Source organism: Lycium barbarum, chromosome 1 (genome assembly GCF_019175385.1).
Source record: "Lycium barbarum isolate Lr01 chromosome 1, ASM1917538v2, whole genome shotgun sequence".
Taxonomy (NCBI): domain Eukaryota; kingdom Viridiplantae; phylum Streptophyta; class Magnoliopsida; order Solanales; family Solanaceae; genus Lycium; species Lycium barbarum.
In genome coordinates, this window is record NC_083337.1 from 5,907,639 (window position 1) to 5,927,452 (window position 19,814).

At 32.0% G+C, this 19,814-nt stretch overlaps 1 protein-coding gene across 1 annotated transcript; it reads left to right on the plus strand.

Moving 5' to 3' along the window:
• Nucleotides 1–7,992: 7,992 nt before the first annotated feature.
• LOC132630419 (E3 ubiquitin-protein ligase RMA1H1-like) lies at nt 7,993–10,242 on the plus strand. The gene is made up of 2 exons (XM_060345997.1): nt 7,993–8,183; nt 9,190–10,242. Exon 2 carries the CDS (start codon nt 9,228–9,230, stop codon nt 9,933–9,935), a length of 708 nt encoding a protein of 235 aa, XP_060201980.1. The 5' UTR covers nt 7,993–8,183; nt 9,190–9,227; the 3' UTR covers nt 9,936–10,242.
• Nucleotides 10,243–19,814: the final 9,572 nt, after the last annotated feature.

The following is a 19,814-nucleotide window of genomic DNA, read 5'->3' on the forward strand; positions in this document are numbered from 1 at the left end:
AAATACGTTTTATATTTAGAAATAATTTTACTTAAATGTATGTAATTTATTTTAGATCATTAATTTTTTTAAATTACAGAAATTGAAATAAAAGAAACAATAGCCTGCGCCGAAATTTATATTGAAGTAGAAGCGTCACAGAGTATTCATAATTGACAAATAAGCCCGTCAACTGGTTCAGTTTTACTGGTTCAAACCAGTAACCGGACTGATAAAACCGGAACCGATTAATCGTTTATTATATACTGGTCCGGTTTCAATTTTTTTGAAACCGGAACCGGTTAAACAGGTAAAACCAGAACCGGACCGGTTAAACCGGTAAAACCGGTAAAACCGGTGGAATTTTTTTTTTTTTTAGTTTGTAGCCGTTGGCAGCCCAATGGACCGTTGGGCAACAATCCATTTGCAAAAATGGTCGTTGCCAAACGGTCCCCAACTCATTTTTTGCCCCCCCCCCCCCCCCCCCCAAACCCCCTAAACTTTTTTTTAACACTTTAATCCATCCCCCACCTCTATATAAACCCTTCTCCATTTTCATTTTAATCCACACTAATTCACTCTTCTCTTTCTCTCAAATCTCAATCTCTCAATTATAGTTACTTTGCAATAATTAGCCACTTTAAATTTTCCTCAAATAAATATTATAAAGTCTTATTATAGTTTCAATTATTAATTTTGCAATTATAATATTGTTAGTGAAGTTGGTGATTTTGCAACAATCCGAAGTAGCTTTGGTGGATTTGCAATTGTAGCCGCCTTCACTTTGTTAGAAATTAGTCCGGCAATTTGGTACCTTCGTTACAACTCTATCTTTATTTTTCACAATTTAATTTGTGCAATTTAATTTGTTGCAATTCATTTTCTTGTGATTTATTTGAGTGTGATTTAAAAAAATTCTATTTAATAATGGCGAAGAGATTTAGACGTGGTGCCGGTAGTAGTGGTATTGTTAGGCGTGGGCTTAATGAGGAAACATTTGTGGAAAAAATACCTAATTTATGTATTGATATTGGTGGAGATAATCCACTTTTAGGTTATGAGGCAATGCAACAACATTATACCGACACTTTTAATGAAATTGATGATGATGAAACACAATCCCCCGAACATCCCATAGGAGATACATGTCCTGCACAATCACATACACAAGACAAACCGCTTAGAACTCGTAAGTCAACCGCTAAAATTTAAAAATTTATGACTAAGGATAGGGAAAGTCAAACAACTAAATGTACCCTATGTGGACAAATATTTACTTTTAAGCAAGAAACTAGTAAGGATGGTGGAACGGGTACACTAAATGATCATATGAGAAAGAAACATATGGATATTTGGGGAGAGCAAACATGTTCAAATGTGGGGGGTATTCAAATGACGATAGACCTACGAATCGGTAAAATTTTTAAGTATGACAAGAAAAAAGAGCGCGTAAAAATAGTAGCTTATGATTATTTACCATTTTCCTTTCCTTCGGGTTTGGGGTTTGTTACTTACATTCAACATTGTTATAATTCGTTATTTGAGGGTATTCCTAGAAGTACTTGTAGAGCGGATGTTATAGATTTGTATAAAAAATATAGATTTTATTTGCGCCATGTGTTTAATTCTTTAAATTGTAATGTTTCTCTTACCGCTGATTTGGGTCTTAGTCTTAACAAGTTAGATTTTTTTGCTAGTACATGTTATTGGGTTGATGACAATTGGGTTATGCAAAAAAGAATTATAGCTTTTTTATATGATGAAGGAAAATGTCATCACGATGAAAATTTTTTAGCAGATTCAATGTCTATTATTATGAGATTTTTTAACATTTATAGAAAAACACTTTGTATTACTTTAGATAATGCTTCTAATAATACAAAGGCGATTGGTCTTTTAAAAAGAGAACTAAACCCTCCGCTAAGAAATATTTTTCATGTAAGATGTAGTTGTCGCATTTGAAACTTAATTGTTAAAGATGGTCTTGTGCATTTTGACGATTTTATTCAAAAAGTTAGAGATGCGGTTGCGTTTCTTTTTTGTAATGCTAATAGGAGAAGAATTAGAGATTTTAAGAATGCTTGTATGGAAAATAACCTTAGACCTAGGAAAATTCAAGTAGAAATTGAGACTAGGTGGAACTACCCTTACATTATGCTACAACAAGCATATGAGTATAGGATTCCCGTACAACAAGTTCACAACAAATATAATATTAATGGTGATGATTGGTTAAATTTTACGAATTGAAAAAATGTTAAGAAATGTGTTGAACTCTTAGAATTTTTTTATAATGCAACTCTTGCTTTTTCTAAACAATTCTATCCCACGGTAACCAAAATTTTAGCCTACTTAGCGGAAATAGCTTGAGTTTTACAAGAGTATAAATATAAACCCGGTTATCAAGCGGCTATTTTTGATATGACAACAAAATTTGAGAAGTATTTTTTTTCCCATTCCAACTTTATATATATTGGGTTCTCTTTTAAATCCTTGTTTAAAAGTGTCTTATACTAAAGCATTGGTTGGTCAAATTTATACATTTTTAGAAATTGAAGAGGGAGTTCAACCATCTTTAGCTGAAGCCGAACTCGCTATTGATGACGAGTTTAGAAAAGTTTTTACTCATTATTCTAATTTGGAAGAACATGCTACACCCGTTGCTTCACGCCCTACTACTTCTCAAAGTAGCAAAAAGGGCTTGTCAGGTTTAAAAGTTTTACATTCACATCCAACTCCTTCTTGTAATGCAAACTTTGATGAATATCAATTTTATTTGATGCCGCCAAATGTGGATATCAAGGAACTAGATGAGTTGGACGTCTTAGCATGGTGGAAGAAATACAAGGCAAGTCATCCGATACTCTCAAGAATGGCTCGAGATATCCTTACAGTTCAAGTATCAACCGTGGCCTCGGAGAGTGCATTTAGTCAAAGAAGACAACAAATTGGAGACAATAGACACTCATTATCCGGCTTTAGCTTGCAAGTACTAGTGTGCATTCGCGATTGGATTAGATCGGAGTGACGCAACCAAAACTTAGAAGCAGAGGAAGGCGAAGAGGAAGAGATTGAAGATTTGATAGCAAGTGGACCGGACCAAATGGAAAACTTTGAAGATATCTCCATGGCCGAATATGATGTGGGGGAAATTAACCAAATGATTGAGAATTGATGATTTTATTATTCTACTATTTCTTTGCAACTCATGTATTATTTGCAAGTTAAAAAAAACTAAATCTTGCAAATAAATTTTATCCAAGAATGAATAAAATATATGGCTCATTGAGCTTTCTTCTATTTACTTGTGTTCATATTTTTACTTATATTAAGTTAGGAATATACCTAAAATATACTAAGAATATACTTATAATATACATCTACATAAATTAAAAACTAGAAAGTTATATACTTGAAAAATAACTAAAATATACTAAGAATATACTTATAATATAAATATACTTAATTTATAAAATACGAATTTATAAACTTAGAAACAAATTAAGCTATAAATAACTTAAATTATAATATATAAATATATATCGTATACATATAACTTATATATATATATATATATATATATATACACACACACACACGTATATGCTGCCAGTATTGCTGTTAGTCAGTTAATATATAAACCTTACTTATAAATAAATATAACATATATAAATATACCTACAATATATTAATAAATACTATAATATACAAAAAACAAAAAACAAAAAAAAAAGAGGTTTTGCCACTTTTGAACCGGACCGGTCCGGTTTCGGTTATTTAACCGGTAAACTGGAACATGTTAAACCAGAACCGGTGGCCGATTCCGGTTTTTTAACCGGAAATCAAAAACCGACCGGTTTGTTAACCGGTTACCGATCCGGTCCCGTTCAAATCGGTTAACGGGCTTATTGACAAATGACAAATCATGTGGGCTCCTCTAGAACCAAAGTTGAACAAAATCAAGTGAGCTTTCCCAATTTCAGAGGAACTAGGGATGCACACTATTCATGTAAGAATTGTCAATTCTGCCTTTCTAGAACTCGAACATTCTAGGATTCTCGAACCATATCTGCTTATGCTCCCATTTTCTAGTCTAAAACAGCAAATTTCTATTTGGATCTTAATTTAAGCGTTTTAATTTGATTGGATATCAAATTTAAGAAATAAAGAAAGATTTTTTCGTTTTGTAATCTTAATTAAAGATGTATGTGGTCATTTAAATCTTGTGATTTTATATTTGTCGTTAAAATTATAAAACTTACTAAATATAGAAAGATGTACTCTTTTTGCGATGGAAGGAGTAGTTCAGTTTTTATATGTAGTAAATTTCATTATCTGTATATATTTGTATGTTTACAAATATTAAATTTTAATATTTGAACATATTAAGAAATATTAATACATTGATTTGGAAGCATATTTCATTCAACTACTGATCTCATACTCATAACCTTCAAGTTTTGCCAAAAAAAAAAAAAAAAAAAAACAAACGTAACTAAATAAAATTCACCTATAAAATTTTAAATTCCACGACAGTAATTATTTCAATTACAAATGTTAAAAACTAGCTACTTTGTGAATTCTACATTTAACTTTCAAAAATGTTATTTTTAACTTTAGTTTAACCTTTTCTTTCCCACTTTAACTCAAATATTTGAAGTGTCTAATCAGTTGTCAATATTTCCACTTTTATAAGAGTGTTTTTTTTTTAAAAGGAGAAGCAGTCTAGTAGTGGCCATTCTGTGAACTGCCAGCAGTTTGAAGCCCCTTGGTTACTTAACACAAGTTGAAAATGTCAGAACTGAATTATATATCTCAAAATAAATAAATTAAGAATTTAAATTTCTATTATTCATTAGGAGTATAATTATAAATAAATTCTAGGTAAAACTTTTCCTTAGGCATGAAAAGAATTTTTTTCTTCCGTTCACAAGAAGGAAACTTTGATATAATCAATTCTTATGGTCATGGAGTTAGTGATTCATTTCTGTTCTACATTGTTTTTTGATATATCTTTTGAGCATTTTAGTATTATTTTATTGATATATTAAAGTGTCTCATTTTCTTGTTTGACCATTCACGTTTGTGGCCATTAAGGCTGAAAATAGTCTCTTCAATTCTTACGTTTTCTTGGTGCCATATAATTACCATTTACACTTCCAGTTAGTGGTAATAATAGGCAGTAATGGTCCCTCCCTGTTGGTCTTTCATTTCCTCATGTCTGAGTATGCCATTATGCCTTTTGTAACTTATCTTCCCATCATCACATTTAGCACTCCATATTCACACCACTTTATTATTCCTTTAATCCACTCTTTTCATCCAATTAATTCAAGGATGATTTTTTCAACTATAAGTAGTTTGTCATCCTTACTTTGTGGATATAGAGAAAAATATAGAGTGTATGAAAAGTGAGTTAGAAAAAGAGAGTTTTTTTTCCAGTTAAAGGAAGGTGTTCTTTTTTGTGGAGCTTTGGACTCAGCATCTTGTCCAGAGTTTGTTGAGTTATACGAAGTGATAGAGCTGTTGTATCCTGGAGGAGTTAAGCAGAAAGATTACTGCTGCACCGGTAAAGATTTGCTGCAGTGGGCTTGAATCTCCTTAAAGAGAGCGAGATATTCGCGCCTCACCCTGAAAATATTTTATTTCTTCATTTTATTTTTCAATTGTAATTGCAATTTCAGTTGTATTTTCACCAGCAATTTTAAGGAGATTCATGGCTATAATTGAAAAACCTGTGGATGTCAAAGTGGGAGATCTTACCAAGCCATTTCGGTTCAACGATACTCATTTCAAGAGATGAAAGGATAAAGTATTTTTCTACTTAAGTCTTCTCAATGTTTCTTATGTGTTAACTGAGAAGAATTCAAACAAAGTAGATAATTCTTCCATGAATGATGAAGACCCCTAAACACTGAAAATTCTTATGCCGACTTCATATATATTGGAAGCCTCTAGGAACACAGGTTTTCTAGAACACAGTTTTGATAAGTTGCAACTGCAATTTAATTAACTTGAGGTATTAGTTCAAGGGCGTAATTACTGATCGCAGTATTATTAGTCAAAACCAAGAAAGTTTTCTAAAGTGCGATACTCGTTTAAATTAATTAAATCATAAAAGTACTGTTATTATAGAGAATCAGAGTATGGCTACTAACGATTAAGAAGCTGCTAAGTGCCCAAATAAACAATTAGACCTATGATGTGAAAATGAAAGGAAGGGGTCCCAAAACTAAAATGTGTTGAATAAAGAAAGTCATAAATTAGAATAAAGAAAGTCATAAATTAGAATAAAGAAAGAGGGTTATAATTTAGACTTAATAATACCGGATATCTGTGCCAACTCAATAAAGACTCATAACTTAGACTAAATGATATCTTCACCAGATATTTGTACCAACTCAAGAATAGTATTATTTCTATCTTTTGCATACTCTTTTTTTTTTATCAGCTGATTATAGTTGATTAATATTTTCACTTTGTTTATAACATAATAACCATGACTTCAGAATAAAGTACATTGTTTAAATACTGGGTCGGATAAGTTTTCACCATCAAGATAGGGCTATGATTTTGATATTTAAGTACTAATTTGTTCTAGAAGTTTTTTAAAATTTGTGCGTAAGAATAAGAGTTAAGTCATAAAGGTTTTTTTTGATAATAAATCTTATTTAAGGGAAAAATGAAAAATTTCAAGTTAATTTATTTTAAACATTAAGATATGTTTTTTTAAACAAACTAAAAAAGAAAACGTACCGCATAAAATAAAAGAGATGTGATTTTTTTAAAAGTCAAATAACTCTTCAAAGTTACCATCAATTTTTATCCAACTGTGACCTTCACTTATTAGTCACTTAATATACGTTAAAAATGTTCTATCATTACAAAAGATTGTTAGATATTCGACAAAGGTCGAACGTCCTCACTTTACTTTTAACAAAACTAAAACATCAAATTTGCTCACAAATATACTAAGGGATATTTTGAACTTATCCAAACATAAATGACTGTTTTTTTTTTAATTTATTATTTTTATCATTTTCTTGAGTAATAGCCAAAAAAGAGCAACAGAAAGGGGGAAAATCCAACTAAAAGAAAAGACACACACATGGCGCGTAATACGCACCCTCCGTCACCGCCACGTTGGCGAACGAGGCCTAAAATTTTATCCAGAAGAAATTGACAAGTAAAATTGGTGGAGAAAATGATAAAAATGATTCGTTATTTTCTTTTTAGGTTCAAAATAGTCCATAAAGTATGTCTTAAATAGTTTTGAGCCTTTTTAAGTTTGTTAAAAGTGAGTATTTTTTGTTTCTCTTAAATATTTAGCAAATTCTATATGGTATATTTAAGCTTTGAAAAAAGAAAAAAAAGAGTTTATGATAAGTTACATTTGGAGATATAATTTTATAGTTCTGCTATTTTTAATCTTTTTTAGCTTTTGCTGCAATTTTTTACCTACAATTTCGGCTATGTTTGGTCTATTAGTATCTAGTACAATCTTTTATGTTACAATTTTTAGAATTTAATAAAAATTTCAAGTGTTTATGGTTTAATCCTTCTCCCCCCTACAATTTTCATCAAAATCTAATACTCATTCTGTCTGAATTTTTGTGATATACTTTGGCTAGATATAAAGTTTAAGAAAGAAAGAAAGATTTTTAAAATTTGTGATCTAAAATAAGTCATAAATATTTATGTAAATCAATTTATTAAGAGTAAAAAAGAGAAATTTTAAATTAAATTATTTATAAATATAGAAATATATCATTTTTTTTTGTGAAAAAATAAAAAAGAAAGTAGACAGATTCCATTAAATATTTACCGAAAATAAAAACACTATTTTTAATAAATTTAAAGGACCAAAATTATTCAGAACGTATCTTAGGGACTATTTTAAACCTACCTCAAACATAAGGGACAATTTTTGTCATTTACGCGCTTATAAATTTCCTATGCACACAGGTCCCTTTGTTAGCGTGTCTTTGTAAATCACTATATATATGAAGCCAACCCCCAAAACCACTTCATCCTATCTTCACTTTGCTTCTACTATATATCTTTAAAGAACTTGCTTTCTCCTTATAAAAAACCACCATTTTTTTTTTCTTTAACTCAGTCAGCAAAACATTGAACAATTTTTTTCTATTGGATATTCTGAAAGTCACCAGTTAAAAGAACATTCTTGATACAAATATATTCAGGTACCTATCTTCTTTTCCTTCGTTGTGCTTATATTTCTGGTTTCATTTCTACTATTAAGATTGAAAAGATTACTGTTTTTTTTTTTTTTTTGATTCAGTTGGTGTTTGAGAGATTTTATGCAAAGTTGTTGTTTTTTTTTTTTTTTTTAAAAAAAAAGATTGAAAGTTCAGATCTTTATGTTCTGAAGTTTTCTGTGCCTCAAGTCTCAGTTTTTTTATTAAAAAAATAGTTTTTTTAATGGGGCTTGATTTTTCTGGCTAGATTCTTACTTTTCCTTTGATAGCAAAGACATTGAAGGAGAACTAGGAATTATTTTTATGGTCACTAAGGTCTAAGGGTGTGTTTGGTATAGGTGTTTTTTCAATTTTTCAATGTTTGATCGGTCAAATTTATCGGGAAACACTTTTTCTACGCTCACACCTCTTAATATTTGGCTAATTATATTATTTTTCAAAAAACAAAACGTGGAAAAGATTTCACACCGTAAGTTGATTACTATTTTGATACTGATAACTTTTCCTCCAATGAAAAAATAAGCTCCTCGACGATGTGGTGGTAAGAGAAGTGCTATGAGTTCAGGTTTTCACTAATCTTGTAGCTAGTTTTATGCATATCACAGCTTAGTGTTCTTTGATTTAATCCTACAAGTGAAAGGAATTGAAAAAAACTTTTTTGGTAGTATTCAAGAAACAAAAAGAAGCCATCTCTAGGCTAAAGTTGTAATTAAGTACTATATAAATTGCAAAACTTGCTTTCTTCTTTTAGAGATCTTTCTTGCTAGTAAATCAAACGTCATGGTAGGACCTTTTGGCCTTGCCCAATAGTTTGAGAACCAAGCTTTAAGAAATTTTGTGCAGCTTGATTTTAGAAGGTTAAAGGGAAATGTTACTTCAAAATTTCCATACTAGTTATTCCATATGTAAAGAATTTCCAACTTTTTGTTTGTTATAGCTGTATTGAGATCCTGAAATCTAATGTTTTTCCCTTGGGCATATGTCTCTACAGGCACTAGAAATCAAGAAAATTACATCAAGAAACAGGATATGGCGCTAGACCTTCATTTCCAAGAGCAAATATCAGAGACTGCCTTTGATGAACGTGGTAGTTCTCCCTTAAAGAAGGGGAAGACGTTTGACAATGAGTGTGAAGAAGACAATCTCTCTGTAGGTTTTGATTGTAACATTTGCCTGGACGTTGTGCATGATCCCGTGGTTACCTTCTGCGGTCACCTCTATTGCTGGCCTTGCATCTACAAGTGGATCCAATTCCAGAGCATCCCTTCAGAAAATCCCGATCATCAACACCCACAATGCCCCGTTTGCAAGGCTGAAGTTTCACAAAAAACGTTGATTCCGCTCTACGGCCCTGGCCAAGCTACAAAACCAGCTGAAGACGACGTTCCAAGTAAACGCACGGTCATACCACAAAGGCCTCCAATTCCAAGATGTGGGGTCCACACGCACAATTCACATCAATCCCAGCAGAACCCTCGGTCACATCAGTCTCATCCTGCCAGCTACATGGCCCCACCAATGCTGAGCATTGGTGGCGCGACAACAAATGTGTTGCACCCCATGATTGGTGAAATGGTTTATGCACGGGTTTTTGGAAACGCATATCCAAACTCATATAATCTAGCAGGCAACAGTAATTTGAGAATGAGAAGGCATCAATTACATGCTGATAGATCATTCGGCAGAGTATATTTTTTCTTCTTCTGCTGTGTAGTGGCATGTCTTCTCTTGTTTTGACCACTTTTTCCTGCTATATTGCGTGTAATTTGTAGATAACTAGATATGAGTACTTCGTTAGATGATGAATATACGAGCTTGGCTCAATGTAACATGTTGTGGAAGCTTTTCATCTTGATCGGGCTTAGCAAAATAGCTAGTCTTCATCAAGAAATCAGTTTTTAGAAAGTTGAATGGGTCTTCCTTTGACAAACTATTCTTGGTCTTTTTCTTTGTCAAACATGCATGTCTAAATTCCAGAGAATCTGTCAGCAGTTTGTGTAGTCATCTAGAATGTCAAGGGATGTAAAGTTTTAATTTCTTTGCTTGATAAGGTGACACTTAGTTTGAAATGAAGGGATTACATTTTAACCTGCAAGTCTTTGTCCCTCGGAATTAAAATAAAGATAGATATATATGAGGTCAGCGTTATATTGAGGTTGATTGGTTTATACTACCACTTACTGAAGACTTTATTTGGCTTCCACATGTTCGGTATTTACTTTGGAAATAAAATTTAGGGATGGTCATTTTTTGAAAAATGGATCGACTAGTCATTTTGCACTTTCAAGTATTGATCAACTCAAAGTTGCATCATGTGAGGTCTATTAAAAAGAAAAGCGTTTTCTATCCGAATTTTTTTATTTCGAGAATTCGAATTTAAAATCTCTAATTAAAGACGACGGAAGAATTCTCATCCCACCACATGAGTGATCCTTACTAAAGACTGATTGGTGCTTTCTTGGTTTATACTATCACCTACTAGAGAATATAATATTCCATTCACTTTAACGTAGCCCCTTCACCATCTTGGAGCAATCCTTCCAACCTCCAATTCTTTAATTCCTAGCAAGAAGGAAACGGGAATATTTCCTCTGATTCTAAGTAGGCGTTTGGCCATAGAAACCAAAATTTTTTTTTATTTTTTTTGGAATTTTGGAGTTGTAGTTGGAGTTGTGTTTGGCCATAGTTTTTGAAATTGTATTTTTTTTGTTGAAATATACTTGTTTTGGTTGTGAAAAAAGTGAAAAACTTAAAAAACAAGTTTTTCTTGTTTTTTAAATTCCAAATACAACTTCAAGTTGTATTTGGGATTTTCATGGCCAAACGCTGATTCCGGAAAAAAGTGAAAAAAATTCTGGAAAAAAGTGAATAGTTCTTATGGCCAAACGGCTCCTAAATATGAGTCGCTTTGACAAATTATAATTAAGATAATTAACGCTTTTAAGAAACCAAGAACATATTTATTTATTTATTTTCTTTTAAATTGTCCTTATAATATATTTATAACTTAACTACAACTTAAAATAAACTAGCCGCTTCTTTCTTTAGATAGTGTTCTGAAGTTCAATTTTTGCAGTTCAAATTTTAGGATAATATTGTCGTGAAGTTCAGTTCAGGAAGTTTAAACTCAAGTCACTATCCTAAAGTTTGAACTTATGATTTTTTTAATAAATCATGAAAAGCAATGCAACAATATTTTTGCCTTGATACTTCAAGTTTTTTTATAAGGTTTTAGCTTGATACGTAAGGTATTTCAAGATATGTGAATATCTGAAATTTATAAAAAGTTTAACGAAGTTTTGCTTTTCGTTAGAAGTGAATACTTTATACTTACATAATTCTATACAAAGAAGAAATAGCGCAGTGGCTACCTGGTATTATTTCTAAAATTAAAAAAGCGTAGAGGTTTGTCCTAATCACTTTTCTATATTCCTTTTTCTTAGTTTTCTTTTCTAAGAAAAGTAAAACTCTCAACATAAAATCTTGAAAATTTAATGGCTTCTAGTTTGTGTAAACTCCATGAAAGGAGCTTGAGAAACGAAGGAGAAAGCTTGTTCACTAAGCAACAGTGATGAAGAGAAGAGAAGAGAGAAATGGTTATAGAGAGAATATTTTTACATAATGAGTAGAGATGAATAATGACTTGTGTGTATTAGATGCCTTGATCACATATTTATACAATTTACATATACAACTAACTCATGTAGTGTTACTTGACTCTAACAACTTAACTACCTAGAGTTTATTGCTCCTAACACCTTCTAACTACACTCTAATGCACCTCAACTACATAACCATGCAGCATGTGTATTGATTCTCATGCTAACACTCCTCCTCAAGCTCATGGTTGAAACAAGTCTACAACTCCAAGCTTGTCCAGAAGATACTGATATTGAACTTTCCCTAGTCCTTTAGTGAGTCTGCTAGCTGTTCTGAGGTGTGAACATACTCAGTTTTAAGCAAACCTTGACATATCCTCTCTCTATAAAGTGACAATCAATATCTATGTGTTTAGTTCTCTCATAGAAGATGGGATTAGCTGCAATTTGGATTGCGGCTTTGCTATCATCGACCATTCTTACAGGTGTTTCAACTAGTACTCCAAGTTCTTTAAACAAACCAATCAACCAGGTTATCTCGGCTGCACATGTGGCCATACTTTTGAATTCTGCCTCTGCTGAGCTCCTTGGCACTGTCTCTTGTTTCTTTGACTTCCAAGAGATTAATGCTCCTCCAAGTTTTACTAAATAGCCAGTGACAGATCTTCTAGTCTCCAGACAAGCACCCCATTCTGAGTCACAAGAAGCTAGAAGTTGATTTGTATCTTTTGTTGGCATGAACAATCCTAATCCAGGTGCTTCCTTCACATATTTGTCCTTACTTGATTAAGAAAGAATTATTTTTTTTCTAATTTATCCTTTTTGATTAAGGACATTAGTAAAAACACTTCTTACTTTCTAGGATTATGCCCAAGAAAACGGAGGGAGTACTTCCGATGTTTCTATTTGTATGTATATTTTCCTTTTTAGTCTTATCCTAGAAAGGTTGATACGTTTTATAAGTAGAAATAATTTTACTTTGAGCTTCTTTTATCAGTAATGAAATAACTTAGGCATGTAAATATATATAATTTATTTTAGATTATTAATTTTTTTAGAATTTTTACATAAATTGAAATAAAAAGAAACAGTATAGCCCACGCCGAAATTTATTATTGAAGTAGAAGCGTCATAGTGGACAAATGACAAATCATGTGGGCTCTTCCAGAACCAAAGTTGAACAAAAATCAAGGGAGCTTTCATAATTTCTGAGGAAACAAGTGATGCACACTATTCCTGTAAGAATTGTCAATTCTCTTTCTAGAACTAGAACATTCTAGTAGTCTGCATATGATATCATTTTCAAGTCTAAAACAGCAAATTTTGTTTGAATTTCAATTTAAGTGTTTTAGTTTGATGACATATGAAATTTAAAAAATAAAGTAAGATTTTTTAATTTTGTAATTTTAAATTAAAGATATATGTGATCTTTTAAATCTTGTGGTTTTAAATTTATCAAGTAGAATGTTGAAATTGCAAAACTTATTAAATATAGAAAGATGTACTCTTTTTGCGACGGAAGGGGTAGTTCAGTATTTGTACGTAGTAACTTTCATTATTTGTATATATTTATATGTTTACAAATATTAAATTTTAATATTTGAACATATTAAGAAATATTAATACATTGATTTGGAAGCATATTTCATTCAAATACTGATCTCATACTCATAATCCTTCAAGTTTTGCAAAAAAAAAAAAAAATGTCAAATAGACCAAAGTAAATAAAATTCGCCTACAAATTTTTAAACTCCACGACAGTAATTATTTCAATTACAAATATTAAAAATTAGCTATTTGTGGATTCTACATTTAACTTTCAAAAATGTTATTTTTAACTTTATTTTAACCTTTTCTTTCCCACTTTAACTCAAATATTTAAAGTGTAATCAGTTGTCAGTATTTCCACTTTTATATGAGTGATTTTTTATTTTTTTTTATGTTTTTAAGAAGAGAAGCAGTCTAGTAGTGGTCACTCTGTGAGCTGCCAGCAGTTTGAAGCCCCTTGGTTGCTTAACACATGTTGAAAATGTCAGAACTGAATTATATATGTTACACCTCAGAAAAAAAAAAATTGAGTCCATGAAATAATTCTGCGGATGAACAGTAGACGCGGATGAACAGTACTCGGTGAACAGTAAAAACCGAAAAATCTGATTTTTTTTCTTCATTTTTACCTCTCTCTCTCACCCTAAACTCTCTCTAAACCCTCCTAAAATCTCTCTAAATTTTTCAAGTTGAAGTCCTCCAAATCAAACCAAGATTTCATCTTAGGAATTGGAAACTAGTTAAGAAAGGATTATAGTATTTGGTGCTTGATGTGTGGCTAATTATTGAAGCTTGGAGCTAGGATTTTAGTTGAGTATTCTGGGAAATAAGGTATGTAATATACTCTATTCTTGTTAATTAAGTTATTCATGGGAGAATTCCCTAGTTTAAAGTGAAGGGAATTATGTTATGAAGTCATAGATTAGTTGGTTGATATGATTGCCTTGAGGGTTGTTTTTTTTATTGGAACTTTGAGAGATTTCTAGGTGATTATATTGTTATATGAGGTTGTTGATATTGTTGTTGATGTTGTTCTTGAATTTGGAAGAATAAAGTGTATAAAGATATTGTATACAAAGCGTATACCGGGCTGTTTTGTGCCGATACTTGGGGTTGTTTTATGTAATTTTCGTGGCTGCTTTATGACAATATTTTGGAGCTGTTTTATGTAATTTTCGTGGTTATTTTGTGACTATATTTTGGGGTTGTTTGGTATAATATTTGTGGTTGTTTTGCGATGATATTTTGGGGACTGTTTTATGGTCGTTATAGATTGTTTTGAGGGCTGGAATATCGGAGGATTGGCTGTAGTTGTTGTTGTTATATTATGAATATACGGAAATAAAGAAGTGTATACAAGCATTGGCATCCGAATGTATATTGGGCTGTTTTGGGAGTAATTTAAGAATGGATTTAAGTCTAGTTTGATATGAAATTGTTGGTATTGTTGCTGTTGGTATTTTGATTGACGTTTGGCTAAGTTGGAATTTCGAGGATTGTTAAGTTTACAGGGGAAATGCTGCCCAATTTTCTCTAGAATTTACGACGCGTTCTTATAGTCGATTAACTAATGTTAATACAAATTCTCCCGTGAAGGTAACGACGTGACATTGGGGGAGAGCAAGTGAACGATAACATAGCTAAACGACAAAGGTATGTGAGGCTAGTCCTTTCTTTCTAATGGCATGAATCCTATAGCATAAGTTCTTTTCCTCTTCATGAGTTCCTATTTTCCGGAAAGCTAGAAGCCTAAGTCCATAAATGTCTATATAAGATAAGAGATAAGAGATATGATATGATGATGCCATATTGATAATGATGCTATTTATTTCTTACACTCACCTTATGTACTAATTCCTTCAAGGTGAGGCAGAATGTCAATAATTGCTCCATAATGAAATCGGGGGATCACGACCTTACGCCACCCCGACAGAGTATAGTTGATCTTGAGTCTTATGCATGTACTATGATAAGCATATTGTGATAAGCATATTATTACAAGTATTTTTGATGAGCATGTCATGATCATATTACACCGCGCCTAGTTGGCCGGGCAGTCACCGCCAAGGCGGGCAGCTATACGGATACACCATGACTTTTTGGCATGGGCAGACACCACTAGTGGGCGGCATGAGATGGTACCCCGGACGCGGGAGGCCTGGACGCGGGCTAATGTTATTGATTATCACACCGTTCCGATATGGACGGGCAGCTTGCATATTATACATATATGAAATTATGATGAGTATGAGTAAGACAGCATGCATTACTTCTTTTATGATTGTCATTCAGATTCAGATGTTTCATATTGATGATCACATTATATTATCACTGTCTTTCTTTATTATTTATGCCTCTCATACTCAGTACAATGTTCGTACTGACGTCCGTTTTCTTTGGACGTTGTGTTCATGCCCACAGGTAGGCAGGGAGGTGAGCTTGGTCCAGACCCTTAGTAGTTGTCAGCTGATTGAGAGCACACCATTGTCCGGAGGTGCTTATGATTCTTCTTTGGTATATATGCATATTTTGGACACGAGGGAGTCTTGTTCCGTCTATATGATTAGTATGTCAGTAGAGGCTCGTAGATACGCAGTGTGGGTCAGATGGTCTCACAAGATGTTATTATTATGTATATATTATTTTGATGGCCGAGAGGCAAATGTATATAAGTATTTATGTTTCTATATAAAATATGATTTTCCTACAATTCGTGTATAAAATTGGTAAAAGGGCATTAAATGAGTAAGATGAGTATTAGAACGAGTGGTGCTCGGTGGCTAGCCCCGGGTACCCGTCACGGCCCCTAGCTGGGTCGTGACAATATATCTCAAAAAAAAAAAATTGTATTATTCATTAGGACTTAGGAGTATAATTATAGATAAATTCTAAGTAAAACTTTTGCTTAGGCATGAAAAGATTTTTTTCTTCCGTTCATAAGAAGGAAACTTTGGTATAATCGATTCTTATGGCCATGGAGTTAGGGATTCATTTCTGTTCTACATTGTTTTTATATCTTAATAAATGATGCTGAAAATGTAAAATACAGTACATGTCGAAGCTGATATTCGAAACTCTAGCCTAAATTAAGTTAGTAACGCACTTGACCTAGCCTAAATCCAGTAGAATTAAGAGTGCATTTTGTTCAATTTCGTCAAGTTAATTATGTATACATTTATTCTTACATTTTATTTTACATGTAGTATGATTTTCCGGCCACGATTGGCCTAAGGTGACTCCACGCTTGTAATCACCAAAAGCTTATGGTGGAGTGATAAGTATCCCTTCATTTGTAATTAGAGTTTTCGAGTTAAGCCTTGAGAATGAAATTGTTTTTTGTAGGAAATGTTTTACCATTAAAGTGGAATTTCTCGACACCTACCTAAATTAGTCGGATTCCCATAACAGATACCAAACACCAGATGAAAAATTAGAAAAAAAGAGAGACATTATGAATGATCAACGAGATGTAGCTTTATTCATTGTTTTAATGAAAAAAATGCAAAAATTTATATTTTATATTTTTTTCTACTGAGACTCTGATTGAAAATGGCTATTAACTTAGGATTCCTCAGATAAAATGCAACACTTAACTTAAGCGAAATTTGACTTGATTTGATCAACTTCTGAGTTTTTTTCTCTCTATCCAATGGAAAATGTACAGTGAAATGCCTAAATTAGTTCTCAAGTAAACGTAAAAAATCTTATTAATTCATGTCTAACAAACGAAGTATCATATAATCATAAATCATATGATACTTCGTCTGTTTGTTTATTTATGTCTAACAAACGAAGTATCATAATTATTAATTGATAATTACTCAAAGATTTCTTCCAGATCCGCATTGGCCTCTTTGACTTCTTTAAGTTTACATGATAGCTTTTGTATGTCTCGGATCCTCGGATTTAAATAAATTAAAATAAATATGTTTGAAGTTAATGTTCTTTAGAGGTCAATTGGTTTGTACTTTATATCATCACCAAAAAACCAAGGTTTGTACTTTATATTACCACCTACTAAAAGACTAGTTGGTGCTTTCTTGGAATTAAACTTTCTACCAGCTATATATTTATTTAAACAAACAAATCAGAGTATACATTATTGCGTTCACATCAAAGCAGCCCCTTCATCCTCTTGACCAACCCTTCCAAGTTCCAACCAGCAACCACCAATGATTTCCTGCAAGAAAGGGAAAAAAAGATAGTATTTCTTCTCAGTTACAAAATTAAGAATTTCACAAAAGGGTTTAAAATATAAAATATAAAATATAATTAAAAGCACAAAAATATTTAAAAAATTTAACGTTTATTATATACATAAAAAATAAATTTTACTTATATATTGTTATGAATAAAAATGACCAAAAGAACGAGGCGAATGACGCATTTGGGTACTTAGCAAATATATTTGGGACTCTAGTTAGAAAGGTGTAGAAAGATATATATCTCTATATATATAAGAGGACATGTTCTACTAGAGGTTGTTTGGTCAGTAGATATGGACAATTTGATAATAAAATGTAGAATTATTTTATCCCGCGTTTGATTAGAGCGAGGAACTTTTTTTGGAACCTCCCTTTTCTATTTTGTATTTTTACCATTGAAGCTTCACTGTTGATTGTTAATGAAAGAGCCAGGCTCAAATATTGGTCTATAAAAAATTCTACTGCCAGAATCTCACCTAATGTACACTAATTCTAAGGGAGAGACATCTATACGTTTTACTAATTATAATTATACGCCACAAAAAGACATAGAAGAAGAAAGTACTTTAGACGAAAATGAAATTACAGAATCAAATTTTATGAATATAGAACTAATACAAGACGAGTTTGCGGTAGACATAGCTATAGAAGAAGCAAAAAGACTCCAAAAAGGTTTTTTTATATTTTTAATAGAATCTAAAACTTCTATCCAGGTCTGGAAAATACCATTAGTTCTACCATGGATTACGACATAAAATTTAAATTTCTTATCTAGATTTTTGTCTGTAAAATACTGACAAAGTGCATTTAGAGTGACTACAAAATGACTAGAGTCTTTTTTGTTATGTGATATCCATAAATTGTCTACTAAACATGTCTGTTGTTTGTCTATTACATATTCTGGTAATACCTTAAAAGTTAAATTAGATGGCGGAAAAAATACTAAATTATTGGTTCCAAAATGTATTCTTTCTAAGGCGTTTTTGTCTAATGCAGATGTCGGTCTAAAATGAAGGTTACCTAATACTGTCTGTCTGTATGTGTCTTGGGTTGAGGCTATGCCTTTCCCCATGTCTGTTGTCTGAGAACTGAAGGGTCTCATGCTGTTCAAATAAAAAATCAGTTAGCAGTAGTCTTTAGTCTACTTAATTGGTCTGTTAAATTATTATCTTTTCCTTTTATATGTTCAAATTTTAAATTATAAATTGAAATGGTTTTAATTGGTTTTGTTGGAAAATTTGTATATCTCTATCTACGTCTATTACCTCACTTAGTTGTTGATTGTTTTCTTCTGGTCTTCTCCTATTTAGAATTCTTGATAAAAGATTATTACCTACTCTATTGTCTGAAAAACTTACTCTAGGTCTCTCTTGTCCTTGCCTTTCTGGTCCTCCTTCGTTTCTTGGTCTAGTTGAAAGAAAGTCTACTTTTGTGGTTTTCTAATTACTTTAACTTTTTCTTTCTGAGGTGTTATTTCAACCTTCTTCAATTGTTCTATTAATTCTTCAACTTCTTTATTTTTAGAGGTCTCTTTATTTTTCTCTTTTGTTGTTCACTTAACAATCGAACGCGCTCACTTATTAATTCTAACCTTGGTACTATTATTTCTAATTTCTTTATTACTTCTTATTAATGAAATTATAGTAATATTTTGTTGTAGTGTTATTTGATCTGATTTAGCGTTAGGTATATAATCTTTATAGTCTGTTGGTAAAGGTATAGACTTTTCTATTAATTTTGAGGCTTCTTCTTGAGCTAAGGTTGGTCTACTCATGAAAGAGTGATTTCTTTTAGTTCTTCTACTGTCTTTTTTAATCCTTTAATATCACTAGTTAAAACTTCTACCTGTTGCGTTATTTTAGCGACTATTTGAGTTGTCTTTAGTTCTATCTCTTTTTGTAGAAACTATACAATCTTGACTTGTTCCATTCATTCACCAAGAGAGAATATATATAGGATACAATCTTGAACCCTAGTGAAACAAGGAAACTAAGATCCTAGTGAAACAAGGAAACTAACTAATATATGGTAATTAGTGAAACAAGGAAACTAACTAATATATGGTAATTATCTCCCTACAAATATGCTACCAAATAATATCAAATAATATAAAGATATTATACCGCAATACCCCCCCCCCCCCTCAAGTTGGAGCATGGGAATAAAAAATGCCCAACTTGGAAAGCAAGAAGTCAAACTGAGTTTTGCCGAGAGCTTTGGTAAAAATGTCTGCCAATTGTGAAGATGTTGAAACGTGTGACGGA

Excerpts from the sequence above, each read along its gene's own strand:
- LOC132630419 (XM_060345997.1), top strand. The coding sequence starts at position 9,228 with ATGGCGCTAGACCTTCATTTCCAAGAGCAAATATCAGAGACTGCCTTT.